This window comes from Pinus tabuliformis, chromosome 6 (assembly GCF_031772625.1).
Source record: "Pinus tabuliformis cultivar Carrire ecotype Pingquan chromosome 6, CPIR1, whole genome shotgun sequence".
Taxonomy (NCBI): Eukaryota; Viridiplantae; Streptophyta; class Pinopsida; order Pinales; family Pinaceae; genus Pinus; species Pinus tabuliformis.
Window position 1 is genome coordinate 1,327,746,342 of NC_142292.1, and position 13,416 is coordinate 1,327,759,757.

A 13,416-nucleotide genomic window follows, 5' to 3' on the forward strand; every position below is an offset into this window, starting at 1 on the left:
GCAGCGAGGAGTAGAAGCTCGACGAGAGAGAGAACGCGGGAGGCTGAGGAGTGAAGGATTCTCAACGTATAGTGGAATCAATGTGTGTTTGCAAGTTGGAGCTGCGATGAAGACGCAAAGAGCAAGATATGGCAGCGTGCAGGTAGAAGGACGCAAGTTGATGGAGTTGAGAGCTTAGGCAATGTGGGAGGAAATGGGCGCGTGAGGGTTCAAATAAAAAGACGCAGATAAATGATGCGACGGCAGTGAGGGATGAAATGATATGAGGTGCGGATAGGCAGAGATGAGGGAGAACTACAAAATGCACAAGTCAAAGGGCTAGCGAAAGGAGAAAGCAGAGGCTCGATGGAGAAGAAGCGGCTTGGACGCAGAGGAGAAAAGAAGATTTTCGAAAGAAAAACGTAGGCAGACAAAGCTTTCCTCAAAATTTCAAAATTTCTGCAACAATACTGCAAACAAAAGCCCCAGGCAGCAGACTAAAATGGAAAAATGGTGGCCCAGACACTCGTTAAGAAATTTCCGGAAATATCAATTTAAATGTCGAATCCACTTGCTTCAGATTTAACAGTGAAACCCTTAAAAAAATTCCAGATTAAAAAATTTTAAATTTAAAACCCTGGACTGCAAAATCTTTTGAATAACCTGCAAAATGATGTAGATGAACCCCAGAGATCCAAATCTTACCCTCCAAGACCTAGATCTGGACTTTATACAGATTTTTTCCTCAGATCTGTAGCTGCAAGACAACAAGAAACACCCAAATGATATATACAAACATAAAACTAAAAACCAAGTAAGAAAACCAAAAATAATTACAAACCTATGCACAGGAATGGCAAATCTATCAGATCTGAGGAGTGTGAGTCCAGCTCCACTCGCAGATCTGATAGTTTAAGGCTCGCAACAGCCAGATCTATCAATTTTGCACATAAAAATTTAAATTTCTTTGAATTTTAAAGGGGGTGCTTAGCTCAAAACCCTTCATCCATCACCAACAAAAATCTTATGATAAGCCCAGGATCAAATTAAGTTGGGCTCTCCAGAAAACACGGATTGGGAGTTGGCTGGTCCAACTAAAAACTTCCCCGAACGCCCGATGATCCAAAAATCAAGACTTTCCTGCAAAACTCAATTCAGCCATCAACATACAGCGAGAAAATGATAATAAAATTCAGATAAATAGAGATACCTGCTATTACATTTAAATTTAAATTATCACTTAAACCCCAACAACTGAGCAAGATACCTGCACTCAAATCACCCTTCAGAAGCTATTATCAATGGCTAAAAAAAATTTACACATGAAAAACGACACATCTTACAGTACTTCCATGAAGAGTAACACCGGCGAAAATTAACCCCAAAGTATTTCTTTATTATCCGAATGAAAATTTACACGAGAGCTTTTCGCTTAGCACACGACTCAAAGGTCAGATGAATTGACTAACAAATGACTTCCTATTTAAAGATAAATCCTCCAACGGCTAGTTCGTGTTATCCTTGTCAAAGCAATCTCGACCGTTGATGAGGATCAAAATTTCTTTTAATCTCATCCGTCGAAATTTTAAATTCTTGAGGAAATTCGAATTTTCCAATTAAATGCATTTTAATTAATTCAAAAATTAATTTTTTGAATTAGTTTCCTCAAAATTTTGACTTTGACTTAACCCCAGGGACCAAAGTCTTAAAATTTAGCAAAAAACTTAATTTACCTTAGTCCCGGGACCTTTTAAAATTTGAATTTTAAGGACCGACGAATTTTGCCTTTGGAGAATTTAAATTTACCTAGGACCTAGAATTAATTAAATTTCTGGCTTAGGATTTTAATTAATTTTTTGGCCAGAAAATTTAATTAATTAACCTATGAGGGGATAAATTATTTTTTCCAACCCTCAAGACACTTTACATCATAATTTTCATATTTTTACATCATAAGGGGGAAAAACCATTTGAAAAATACCTTCACAGACTACCCATTTCTGTGACACAAATATAATCCAGCAAACCAAGAAATTTGTAATAAAATAACCTAACCAAATAGTTAGGATTATTCCCAAATCACTTTTACATAGACTCGATCTATAACACTAGGACTCGCCTAAGATCCCAGTGACAAAATCCATTCCGGCTTTGGGGTAAGGCTGAAGGAAAACTCTGTCGACCATTCGAGAATGGATCGGTGAGACAAAAAACCTCCCAGAATGTAGATCATCACCAGAAAAATAGGTTTACCTAGGCAATTACATACACGACACGGATCTGCTGAGATTATTTACATTATACACATGCAGAATGGGTTTACATTATAACATGATGATCACGCTGATGATGATAGCTAAATGACACGGACACGTCGATTAGGCGCTATTCCATTTGCGAAAAAAGGGGTGTACTGCTATGGGTCGTTGACACGTAGTGGTCAACACCCCCCAAGATCACGCAACCAAGCTCCTCATTGGATTTAGAGGACTCTGATAGCGAGTCAGCACCATTGTCACCCCCCTCACCGTCCGCTATCAAACTCTGGCGCTTTTGACATCATCAACCTTTAGCCCTGGACTTATTCACTTAACCTTCTACATGATCCAGTTATATACATGTTTGTGAGGTGGTCCTATTATTGTATCCTTTTTTATTTCATTTTATTCGAGATTTAGCTTTCAGATTTTCTAGGAATTGTGTTTGCACTCCCACATTGTACTCATACTAGCTGTATCCCTCTATCCCATTGACCTATTTACAATCATTTATTGGACATTAATAAAATTATCATATCTTATCTACAATGTGAGAGATGAAATCACCCTTCATTGAATCAAGAATGTTCCTCTTAGCCTTGGCTTCCTTCTTCTGATGAGTGGATTCCTTCTTCATTTTTAATGCAAAAATAGAGTGAAACCTTCCATTTTTTTCAATTTTTGTGCTTGCAAAATCTCTGAAAACATAAAAAGCATCCAAATAGAATAATTAATTTACCGTAGACAGCCTTAAAATAGTAATACTAGCTTGCAGTAATTTCTATTTTACACTAGCCTTGTGTGTTAGCTTGAGAGTGTTAATTTTGTAGCATCAGATGTGTTCTAGCCACGATATTTGATGGAGAGACTAGAATACATGAGATCTCCAAAACCCACAAATTGTTTCTGGAAATCCCACCTAGAGATGGCTCCCGGAGGCCGAGAAGTCTTCCAAAGAGCTGGAGAATCAGTTTCCTCAGTGGAGACAGGCAGAACAACTTCATCAGAAGCTGTTTTAGGCTTAGAAGTCCAAGGGTCTGCGCAAAATTTAACGTAGAGGGTCTAGGAGGATGAGTTTTCTGAAGGAAAGTTGTGTCGAGGTTGCTTGTGGAGGAAGGGAAATTCCCTTAGGTAACTTTGGCCAGATTTACTTGTTTGGATTGCCAATTGGGCATCCATAAATTGTACTCAGATTTCGCCGCTGCTTAATAGTAAAACCCTCATTTGTGTTGAAGTTTCTAATTCTACCAGTTAGAAACCCTCCATGCACTTTACTGATTTATTCCTACCTACTTGTTCCGTTACTTAAAAAGTTATTTACAATGTAAATACCGAAAATAAACACTAGTGCATGCTGAACATATTACAGATCTTCAACTGAAGGAAACAAAAACAAGCACACAATGACACCGTTATTTTTGGACCAATGTCCCCGGAAAAATCCAATGCGGGAAAATCGGTGCAGCTATCTAAGGGTTTTTTTATTAAGCAATTTCAGAGTACAATCTAGGTGCCAAATCCGGCTTACCCAACAAAGAATACCCTTGGCATTAGTACCTCTCAGTCTGAGACAAATGTCCCAGCTAAAACCCCAGATAAACTCTCCGGCAACTCCTCAGCTCCAATCTGCCCCAGAAACCCCAGCGTCTGCCTCTCTAGACTGCGTCAGCCTCTCTCTACTCTGCGCTGGCCCTGCGTCACCCTAAATAGACCAGCGTCAACCTCAGGAGGCCCTGCGTCAGCCTTCTGACCCTCTGCGTCAGCAACGCTGGCCTCTCTGAAGCATTGCGCAGCCCCTGGCTGCCTCTACGTGGCCCTGCGTGAGCCCTGGCTGCTACTGCGACACTCCCTCTGGCTCCTACGCTAATCTCCCGGCACTATCCTGCCTCTCTGTCCCTCTGTACTCAATGCCCCTCAGCTGCAACTATGATCACTAATTCTATCTCTCTTAGCAAACCCTGCTCTAGAAAATAGAATGACTGATCATCTAGTGTGTCCTCCAAGTGACCCTCAAGCCTCCTCTTATACTTTTCTCATTGATATATCAACAACTAAGATTAAATCCCTAATCGACAGCTAAGATTAGATTTGGCTTGATCCATGTCTTTTGGACCATTCTAACATAGTTTTATATTAATCCACATTAATATTTTAATTTCCCTAAGTTTAGACTTAGGGACTCCATTAAAAATATTAATTATTTTAATATCTCCTAAACTGTTTAGAATCTGCCCAAACCCTTTCTGGGTATTGGAAATCTCATGTGCCCCAACCTCTCCACCAAATTTCGTGGCTAGAGCACATTCGATGCTACCACAAATCAACACTCCCTCTTAGCGAGGACTGTGCTCTAGCAATACTCCTCACTGAGTATTACTCTGATCATCCAGCATCGGTCCCTGTGCTGATGCTAGGCCTGTTGCCCACCATCCTCTGCACTGTTGAATCTTGTACTTCTGCCCATGGTTCTGCCACTGCCATTGCTGCATCTATATGACAGCTCCCTCTGCATCCGTGTTGCTGCCCATGGCTCTACCACTGCCATTGCTACATCTGCAATGCATCTCCTCTCATCATTTTGCATCGTGCTGCCCATTGTTGCACTGCAACTCAGTTACTAAGAAGTAAGTAACTGATCTCCCAACTCTGACCTCTCTATCGAGCTAGAGACCTTCCTGATGCTGAAGCTCCCTCGACCGTTGACAAGTGCTCCCTCTCTGACCTCTGCGCTGCTACAACAACTCCCTACATCTCGCATCGTTGCACACCTCTCTGTGCTATCCTGCACTGGTGCAACACTCCCGTGCCTCTCGCATTGTTGCAGCCTACTAGCCTCGCTTTGTCCTGGGAATCCTTCACTGTAGCTCTCTCTGTTGCTCCATCTGCATCCGTCTCTACCCACATCCGCCAGTCCTACTACTCTTCGGGGCTCCCGTAGCAAGGTCTAATCGAAGAGGCTGGGTACCTCGAGGATCCTGCCCCTCATCGCCTGTAGTCTGTCTGACTACAGCTCGATGTCTCCCCACTTCCACTCAAGTGGCATGTGTGCACTCATGGCACAGTCATCGTCTATCTCCACTTCCTTCTCTACCCTTGCTGGTGTTGCCTTAGTCTCGGAAGACTCTCCCTTACTCTTCTTCCTTGGACACTGGGTCGCATAATGACCCAGCTCCCCACAGTGGAAGCACTTGATCTTGGAGAGAACCTTCTTCTTCCGTTTTTCCTGCTTTCCCTCAGATGCTAGGGCAACATCTTCCTCCTCCTCCTTTTTGACTCGGATCCCCTTACTGCTACTTCCTACCTTTGTCTGCCGTCTGATCCCTTCTTGGCCAAGAGTCGCCCACATCTCATCCCAAGGTGGAAGGGTCCCTCTGCCCAGTATACTCTCGAAAAATACCTCCCAGTCTTCTAAGACTGCATTCAGGGTTGTCCTCACCATCAACTGATCTCGGATCTTATTCAGTCCGCCAAGGAAGGTGTCGATCGATTCTCCATTCTTCATCTAGTATGACCTCATCTGATTCTCTAGTAACATTCTTCTCTGCACAGAAGTATGCTAGTACAATTTCTTTAGGGCCTCCCACATCTCATATTTTGTTTCCTTCTCTGTTATGTGTGGTACCCCGTCAAGGATGATGCTCTCGGCCCTCGCCATTGCCTCATCGTACTTGTCTTTATCAAATGGGTCAACTGGGATAGCTATTGTCCTCAAGGCGAAGTGCTTGACACGATTTTTGTAATACGGATAAGATTTTGGCCTTCAAGACGGTGAAGTTTGAGGCTCCGTCCAGTCTGTCCTGGTCTCTTACTCCGTGTAGTGTCGTGTTGCTCTTCTAATTCCCTCCTGGAAGTTCTCCTTTCGACTCTTGCTGAGTCTCTCTACTTCTCGCATGGAAGTTCTCTACTAGACTCCCTCTGAGTCTCGATTTCCCTCCTGTAAATCCTTTTGTCGATGTCGAGATGCCCCCTACTCTGATCATCTATGCAACTACACCGCTGATCCGGATTTCTCGACTAGAAACCCTCAGTAGCAACTCCCTCCTCCTTGGCCTTGCCTTGTCAGGTACTGTTCTAACTACAGTACCTCACCAGCTCCACTTTGCAATGTACCCGCAGCCTCCTAAGACCCCAACAATCTGAAGGTGAGAGCTCCTAGGCTTTGCGCAATCCCGGCACTAGAAAATCAGCCAACTGCGTCAGCTCTCCTAGCCTCTGCGTGAGTCTGCCCTTGCCTCCCTCAGCCTCTGTGTTGCCTCTTCCTAGCTCACCCTTGATGACGCAGACACTGTGTCACCCTTCCTTTGCTGCTACTCTGCTAGGAACAGCTTCTGTCACTCGGGACAATTGTTTTCTGCTGTTGTTGCTCCGCTAGGCTAATGTCCTCAGTTCTCCTGTGATCTGCAACCACGCACTGATACCATGTTGAAGTTTCTAATTCTACCAGTTAGAAACCCTCCATGCAGATTACTGATTTATTCCTACCTACTTGTTTCGTTACTTAACAAGTTATTTACAATGTAAATACTGAAAATAAATACTAGTGCATGCTCAACATATTACAGATCATCAACTTAAGGAAACATAAACAAGCACACAAAACGACACCGTTATTTTTGGACCAATGTCCCCAGAAAAACCCAATGCGGGAAAACCGATGCAGCTATCTGAGGGTTTTCTTATTAAGCAATTTCAGAGTACAATCTGGGTGCCAAATCCGGCTTACCCAACAGAGAATGCCCTTGGCAGTAGTACATCTCAGTCTGAGACAAATGTCCCAGCTAAAACCCCAGATGAGCTCTCCGGCAACTCCTCAGCTCCAATCTGCCCCAGAAACCCCAGCGTCTGCCTCTCTAGACTGCGTCAACCTCTCTCTGCTCTGCGCTAGCCTTGCGTCACCCTAAATAGGCCTGCGTCAGCCTCAGGAGGCCATGTATCAGCCTTCTGACCCTATGCGTCAGCAATGCTAGCCTCTCTGAAGCACTGCGCAGCTCCTGGCTGCCTCTGCGTGGCCCTGCGTCAGCCCTGGCTGCTACTGCGTCACTCCCTCTGGCTCCTACGCTGATCTCCCGACACTATCTCTGCCTCTCTGTCCCTCTGTACTCAATGCCCCTCAGCTGCAACTCTAATCACTAATTCTATCTATCTTAGCAAACCCCGCTCTAGACAATAGAATGACTGATCATCTGGTGTGTCCTCCAAGTGACCCTCAAGCCTCCTCTTATAATTTTCTCGTTGACATATCAACGGTCGAGATTAAATCCCTAATCGACGGCTAAGATTAGATCTGGCTTGATCCATGTCTTTTGGACCATTCTAACATAGTTTTATATTAATCCACATTAATATTTTAATTTCCCTAAGTTTAGACTTAGGGACTCCATTAAAAATATTAATTATTTTAATATCTCCTAAACTGTTTAGAATCTGCCCAAACCCTTTCTGGGTATTGGAGATCTCATGTGCCCCAACCTCTCTACCAAATTTCATGGCTAGAGCACATCCGATGCTACCACAAATCAACAATTTGCTGCACCGGTTTTCCCAAGTTGGGTTTTTCCGGGACATTTGTCCAAAAATAACTGTGTAAATTTTTATGTGCGCACTAGATTTTCTCATATTCTAGCGCTGTTTTTCTTCCGCAGTTTATTTGTGAAGGTTGCAGTGTGATTTATTTGATATTTGTCATAGCAGATAAATTGTTAAAATAATTAACAATTAGAAAAATAAATTCCACAGAGAGGTGACTTTAACCATAACCATGAATACTTATTTGCAACATGCAAAATCACTGGCTCTTGTTTATACATTCTGTGGATTTTGCATACATTTCTCTAGTTGTTTTGTTCATTCTTCATATTAAGCCTGCAAAACAATCCCATAAATGATTGTTCTAGCTTGTAAATGGCATCAAATTTTCATTTGGACTTGCCCTATGGCCCTACACAACTCTTCTAGAGACTCCACTGGGACCTAGCCTCCCAACATTGCTCAACCCTTGGAAGATTGAAAGCTGCAAAACTAACTCTTCTTGGTGACCCTCACACAACTACAAGAAGAATTTTCACAACAGAAAAAGCAATTTGATACCAAAATTATGGAAGATATGATGACCATGTTCCAGACCCTGCACCAACTTCAACAACAACCTGAGGTCCACATAAAAGGGATTCTCTCCTCTTTGACATATTTTGTCTCGCCTCTTGCAATGTGTCCAAACCTCTTGCACTTACCCATGCTCATTATCGTGTAATAGCACCTTTCGTCCCATCTAAATCTGCTCTTGCAAATGACATCTCTTATACCAACTGACATTCCACACCACAGCAATTTCAATGCTCACACACGGGAATACAAGAAAGCAAGAATGCAGGTATCAGAAGAGGCAAGATTGTCGTTAGTGTACAAATATGTTATACACATTCATATTGTGATTTATCTATATATAGGAATACAAAATTGTGGGAGAGTGATCAAGTTTAATTGGGTCAAAGGACCAACACTTGCACTTGAAATTGAACCTTGTGTCTGGATATTCATCTTTCACAACTCCTCTGAAGGCATATGTCTTCAACACTGTCCAATGTAAGACCCTTTTGATGAACTAACAACTTCCATTCCAACCATGATCTGGCATTAAATTCCCATTTCCAAATGAAGATGTCTTTCATACTTAATATGAGAGCTTGATAGGGAATTTCAGCAACATACTAATATTGAGTTTTTCATCTCTAGATAGGGCACAATATAAGGTCCTAGACATGTACACTAGGTTGACTTCTTTGGACCCAGAGATGAGAAGGATACAAGGACTTCATAGAGTATGGTCTCTTCGATTATCTTAGAACTTAAAAAAATTTTGCTTGGCTGATCATCTATCAAGAATTGCCAACAAAATTCCATTCAGAAAAAAGTGACTTTGTGGATGCCTAATGTTTAGTATGTGGTAAAATGGGGTTTCTTAAGCACACTTTATCGGTGTATCAGGTAGACAGACGTTGTTGGCAACATGTCAAGGAGAGATTCCTTCAATCTTCCAAGGAAAGATCCATTGGCAGGTTGCACTGTTGGGTGACTATAAACACTTGGTTTTTTCAGTTTTCATAGGCCTTTAGAATTCCCTCAGAGGCTACACGTTGTAATTTCTCTGGAAACTAAGGTGTAAGTGTACCTTGACAATGAGGTTAGCTTTGTTTCTTCCGTCATAAGGATTTGGCAAGAAGAGGTACATCTTCATTTCAGGGTTACATATCTTCTTTTGACTAGAGACACCAAAAATGCTAGAAGTCTTTGGGTAATCGGTTCTTGGCTCAGTTTTAGTAGTGTTGAGGATGATGGTTTGTTTTTGTTTTGTAAATATTTTCATATTTTTCTTTTTGGACATATAGTGTTAGGTGTAAGAAAACCAGTCATTAAATGTTAAACATAAACGTTACCCCTAATAGATCAACAGAAGTACTTATTTAGATCTTGATCCTAGTCAGTGCAAAGTTAAGTGACATAAACCATATAACATTTTTTGATTAACCATGAACAATACTGAACACTACATCTAAATTGAAAGTAAATCAAATCATGAGACTCACTACTACCTGCTTTTGCTTCTGAAATCAGACCCTGCCGGCTTTCTCGACCCAAATTGATGAATTCATCATAAGTGTACACAGGCACTTCACCAGCACTACTTAAGTCCATCACTGATTTCTCACCCCACAAAAGAATAATGAATTTTAAGGTTGCAGATGAGTTGAAATTTGCCACAAGCTTATTGAATAGAGCTGGATTGTCAACAACAAGTGCAACACTATATACGATAAAGTTAGTGAGGATTCAAAACTGAACAGAAGCCATATTAAAACTTTATAGAAATAAACTGCAATCAACATTTGGTTTTAAAATGCTATCAAAAATTTTACAAATTTTTTTAAATGCTGAAATTAAAAGAGCAGACCAGTTAATAAGACATAGGGGCATAGAAAACAATTTACCAAGTTTTTATTCTGTTTGAGAACATATCAGATCAGTAGAGACATGTGGAGGTACACAGTAATATATATATATATATATATATATATATTCATTCATTCTATATTATTTGACATACATTTATTTAATATATTATTGAAATTAAAAGAGCAGACCACTTAATAAAACATAAGCGCATAGAAAACAATTTAACAACTTTTCATTCTATTTGAGAACATATCAGATCAGCAGAGACGTGGAGGTACACTGTAATTAACATTACTATATATAACTATAAATATAAATAAATAGTAATTAATAATGACAAGACACATTATAATGAAGAGACATCTTGATGAAAAGACATGTTTCTTAGTGAAGTCACCCATCTAAGTATCTATATGGGACCTGATGACATTCTTGTTCCTCGTGTTTTGACATTTTCCAGGACCTTCTTTGATTCTTGATCTTTCATCTTTTCATTTGAGCCAGCAACGCCACAACATTCTCTGGCATCGTTGGCGGGGATAGAGTTTTTATGTCCCTGGTTTTCACGACATCTTCTCATCATATCATCATTCTCATTCTTCATCTTTTCATTAACCCGTCAAACACCACATTTCCTGACGCTTTGACATCTCACCAATCTTCTCATCACCTTGTTCACCACCACTTTTCTATCTACCCCTTTAGCACCTAGACGTTTGGGTTAGTTTCCTGTTTGGGTGGCAACTCCACTTGTTCATCCATGCACAAGAGCTTATACTAGAAGAAATCCTGGTATCTTGGTTAAGCCCGCTCCCGATCCTGAAAAGACTTTTAGGGCCCGGTTAAACAAATTACATTCTAGTAAACATTTAATCTTTCTTGGATAGGAAGCCCTCCCAGATATCCACTTGCTTTTCCCTGACCCAAGGATAGAGTTTTTCTCTTCCTGGTTCTTGACTAACTTTTCAGTTTTTTCCTTTTGGATTTTAGAGTTAGATTCATGTTCAAGTGGCGACTCCACTTCTTTCATTTTTTGCAAGAATTTCTACTAGAAGCTCGCTTCTTGTAGACATCTTGTTTTTCTTGAACAAGGATCTCTCTTTGACATCCATTAACTCATTTTCCCTTTAAACAAGTCATCATGAATGACTTGTTCGCCCCTTGTCGTTTTACTAACATTCCTCATGATATTCCGGAAAATACCATTAATAATTTACCTTCTTTCACGGGTAATAATGCAATCACCACTAAAAATCATCTCATAAAGTTTACTCATTGTATACTAAGGTTTTGTGACTCTGCACGTTATAATCATGAAGATGTCAAGATGCAGCTCTTTGTCCTTGCCTTCGAGGTGATGCTAGGAATTGGTTTTGTGATTTTCCTGACAATTCTTTTGATTCTCTGCAAGCCATTGCCAATGCTTTTAAAAATAGATATGAAGATCAAAGGGGCTCGCCTTGTGCCACTAGTACCATAAAGAAAGATGAAGGTGATCTTGTAAAAGACCCAACTATCGTAGAAAGGTTTCAAGAGGATACACCGCATCAATCTTTGCCATAATCCAGACCTTGTGAGCATTTTCATGATGAATCCTAAGAATTTAACATTACCATTAAGGAGCATCTAGGAAGCGTCTAGGGAGCACCAAGGGACACCTTGGGAGTATTTGAAAAGCATAGTTCCTCACATAACAATTCGATATTTCAAAAAAAAAAGACAAAAAAATCCCTGTGGAAACCGTGTGAACCATCCACCTTCTATCGGAGCGGATACTGTTGAAGAAAGTGTAACTAGGTTCGGTCTTCATAAATGTACTTTTGATATTTGTATTTATTCAAGAAAAGAAATATTATTTTTGTTATATTTATCAATGGGTTTCTTGCTCATTGAAGTAGGTCAAGCACATATTTAAGTGCTTCTAGGAAGTCAAAGAGTCAATGTATTTATTGAAGACCCTTAAGGGCATGTTACACTATGTATAAACTTGTATAAGAGTCAAAGAAAATATCTCCAAGCAAAGTCAAGTCCTGTCTATGCAGCGACATCCTCCTAGCAGCAAAAATGATGAAGAAACACCAAGTCGGCCTCAAGTCAGCCTAAAGGAGGGACAGTCCTCTATATATAGAGGTTGTCCACTCCCTCATAACGACGATCACTCACCTCTGAAATCAGCGAGCAAGAGAAGTCAAGGAAAAACGAAGAAGGACGAAGTTTAAGGGGTCTCCGAGTGCAGCGAAAAAAGAAAGAAGAAAAGCAAAGTTTTGGGACTATTTCTAGGACAAAGTACAGTCACACGCGCGAGGAAAAAGGAGGGCAGTCTGCGGGTATATCAGCAGCAAGATCACAGTCACACATTCATCTTTGTTTGGGCTAGAAACTCAGGCCTACAAGGCCTCCTACTCAAGCAAAGTTGAAAGGACCCTAATTCACAAGGATACCTACCACACGTGAGAGAATCTAGGGATGTTGTACAGTCACATCAGTCTACATATACATCTCAAGAAGAATCTTGTTTGATCAAGAGAAAGGTGTCACCACAAGTAAAGGACGTCACTAAGTATAGAAGAGAAGCATCTCATCTAGAGCTCACATAAGCTAGGTCTATCTCCAGTCAAAGAACGAAGAAGGAGGACAAAGTGTTGGGGAGCAAAGTGTCGAAAGAAAGAAGACTAAGTGTTGGGGAACAAAGTGCAGAAAGGAGGAAGCACTTGACTTGTGCTTGGAGGACATTCTAGTCAAGGGTCTAGGATTTGGCATTGATCAATAAGAAGCTTCAAGAAGAGAAACTTACCCAAGGGTTTTCCTCTCTAAGAGAGAGAGGTTTTCTCCCTGGTAGAGAGCCAACATTTTGTGTTCTTGTTTCTTATGTTTTGGTAGCAGTTTGATGAAGTAAACAAACACAGAAATAATAAGAAGAAGATCAAGCTAAGATAAATTGTAAAAGTACTTCACAAATTGCATATCAAGTCTAGAAGAATCCTACTATACACTATTGCCCTTGATTCTTCAACATGGTATCAGAGCTAAGGTGACACATCAAGGAAAGGGCATCTCAAGAACACTCATCAAGAAAGGACATCTACAAAAGTTGAAGCATCAAGCCAAGAAGTCTCAATCTCATCAAGGACAAGAAAGGACTACAAGAAGACTACAAAGCAAAATGAGAAGCCTTTTGTATAAAGGCACCTACAAGAAGAGCAAATCAAGGAGGAACCCACATCAAGCC

At 40.8% G+C, this 13,416-nt stretch overlaps 1 protein-coding gene across 1 annotated transcript in view; it reads right to left on the minus strand.

Annotated features, from left to right (window-relative positions):
- Window positions 1-13,416, minus strand: part of LOC149263502 (putative acyl-activating enzyme 16, chloroplastic) — a 325,493-nt gene that overhangs the window by 255,625 nt on the left and 56,452 nt on the right. The window contains exon 6 of the mRNA XM_089426351.1: window positions 9,827-10,038. Coding sequence (XP_089282477.1) covers window positions 9,827-10,038 — 212 coding nt within the window. The remainder of the gene's footprint in view (window positions 1-9,826; window positions 10,039-13,416) is intronic.